At 44.9% G+C, this 1,213-nt stretch overlaps 1 protein-coding gene across 1 annotated transcript; it reads left to right on the top strand.

The window, feature by feature from the left end:
• Positions 1-274: 274 nt before the first annotated feature.
• LOC105729478 (olfactory receptor 6X1) lies at positions 275-1,213 on the top strand. Its single transcript, XM_012470234.2, has one exon. The coding sequence runs from the start codon at positions 275-277 to the stop codon at positions 1,211-1,213; it is 939 nt and encodes a 312-aa protein (XP_012325657.1).

Below are 1,213 nucleotides of genomic sequence, written 5' to 3'. Positions count from 1 at the left end.
TATTCTCATAGTTGTATAAGGGTGAAAAAAACACTTTGTATTCATTAAGTGTATTTAATACATTCAAAATCCATTAGAAGCTGGTTTTGCTGGCAAAAGAACCAGCCAAGTCATCACTCAAGAAGGGTTGTGGCCAGTGTGTATTTGTATGTGGATGAGGGAGGACCTGACATAGTCAGAATCCTCCTTATTTTTTTGTCTCAACTATAATCAACTGTACTCTAAGATTCTAAGGAGTTACTTTCTTGCTTGTCTTTCTAGGGTATCAAGGGACATGAGAAATGGCACGGTAATCACAGAATTCATCCTCCTAGGCTTTCCTGTTATCCAAGGCCTACAAACACCTCTCTTTATAGCAATCTTTCTCATCTACATTTTAACCCTTGCAGGCAATGGGCTTATTATTGCCATTGTGTGGGCTGAGCCCAGGCTACAAATTCCAATGTACTTCTTCCTTTGTAACTTGTCTTTCCTAGAGATCTGGTACACCACCACAGTCATCCCCAAACTGCTAGAAACCTTTGTAGTAGCAAGAACGGTCATCTGCATTTCCTGCTGCCTGCTGCAGGCCTTCTTCCACTTCTTCCTGGGCACCAGCGAGTTCTTGATCCTCACTATCATGTCTTTTGACCGCTACCTGGCCATCTGCAAGCCCCTTCGCTACCCCACCATCATGACCAGCAAACTCTGCCTACAGCTGGCCCTGAGCTCCTGGGTGGTGGGCTTCACCATTGTCTTTTGTCAGACAATGCTGCTCATCCAGTTGCCGTTCTGTGGTAATAATGTTATCAATCATTTCTACTGTGATGTTGGGCCCATTTTGAAAGCAGCCTGCGTAGACACCAGCATTTTAGAACTCCTGGGTGTCCTGGCAACCGTCCTTGTGATCCCAGGGTCACTCCTCTTTAATATGATTTCTTATATCTACATCCTGTCCACAATCCTACAGATCCCTTCAGCCACTGGCCGCCAAAAGACTTTCTCTACCTGTGCCTCTCACCTGACAGTTGTCTCCCTGCTCTATGGGGCTGTTCTGTTCATGTACCTAAGACCCGCGGCACACTCGTCCTTTAAGATTAATAAGGTGGTGTCTGTGCTAAATACCATACTCACCCCCCTCCTGAATCCCTTTATTTATACCATTAGAAACAAGGAGGTGAAGGGAGCTTTAAGAAAGGCAATAACTTGCCCAAAGACCGATCATGCAAAGTAA

The sequence above is a fragment of the Aotus nancymaae genome, unplaced genomic scaffold (assembly GCF_030222135.1).
Source record: "Aotus nancymaae isolate 86718 unplaced genomic scaffold, 86718_ANA_hifiasm-v0.15.2.pri h1tg000012l, whole genome shotgun sequence".
NCBI classification, from domain to species: Eukaryota; Metazoa; Chordata; class Mammalia; order Primates; family Aotidae; genus Aotus; species Aotus nancymaae.
The sequence above is the reverse complement of the archived record's forward strand: the minus strand, read 5'-3'. Positions and strand labels throughout refer to the sequence as shown.

Bases quoted from the DNA above. Each gene is read 5' to 3' on its own strand.
- LOC105729478 (XM_012470234.2), top strand. From the start codon at position 275: ATGAGAAATGGCACGGTAATCACAGAATTCATCCTCCTAGGCTTTCCT.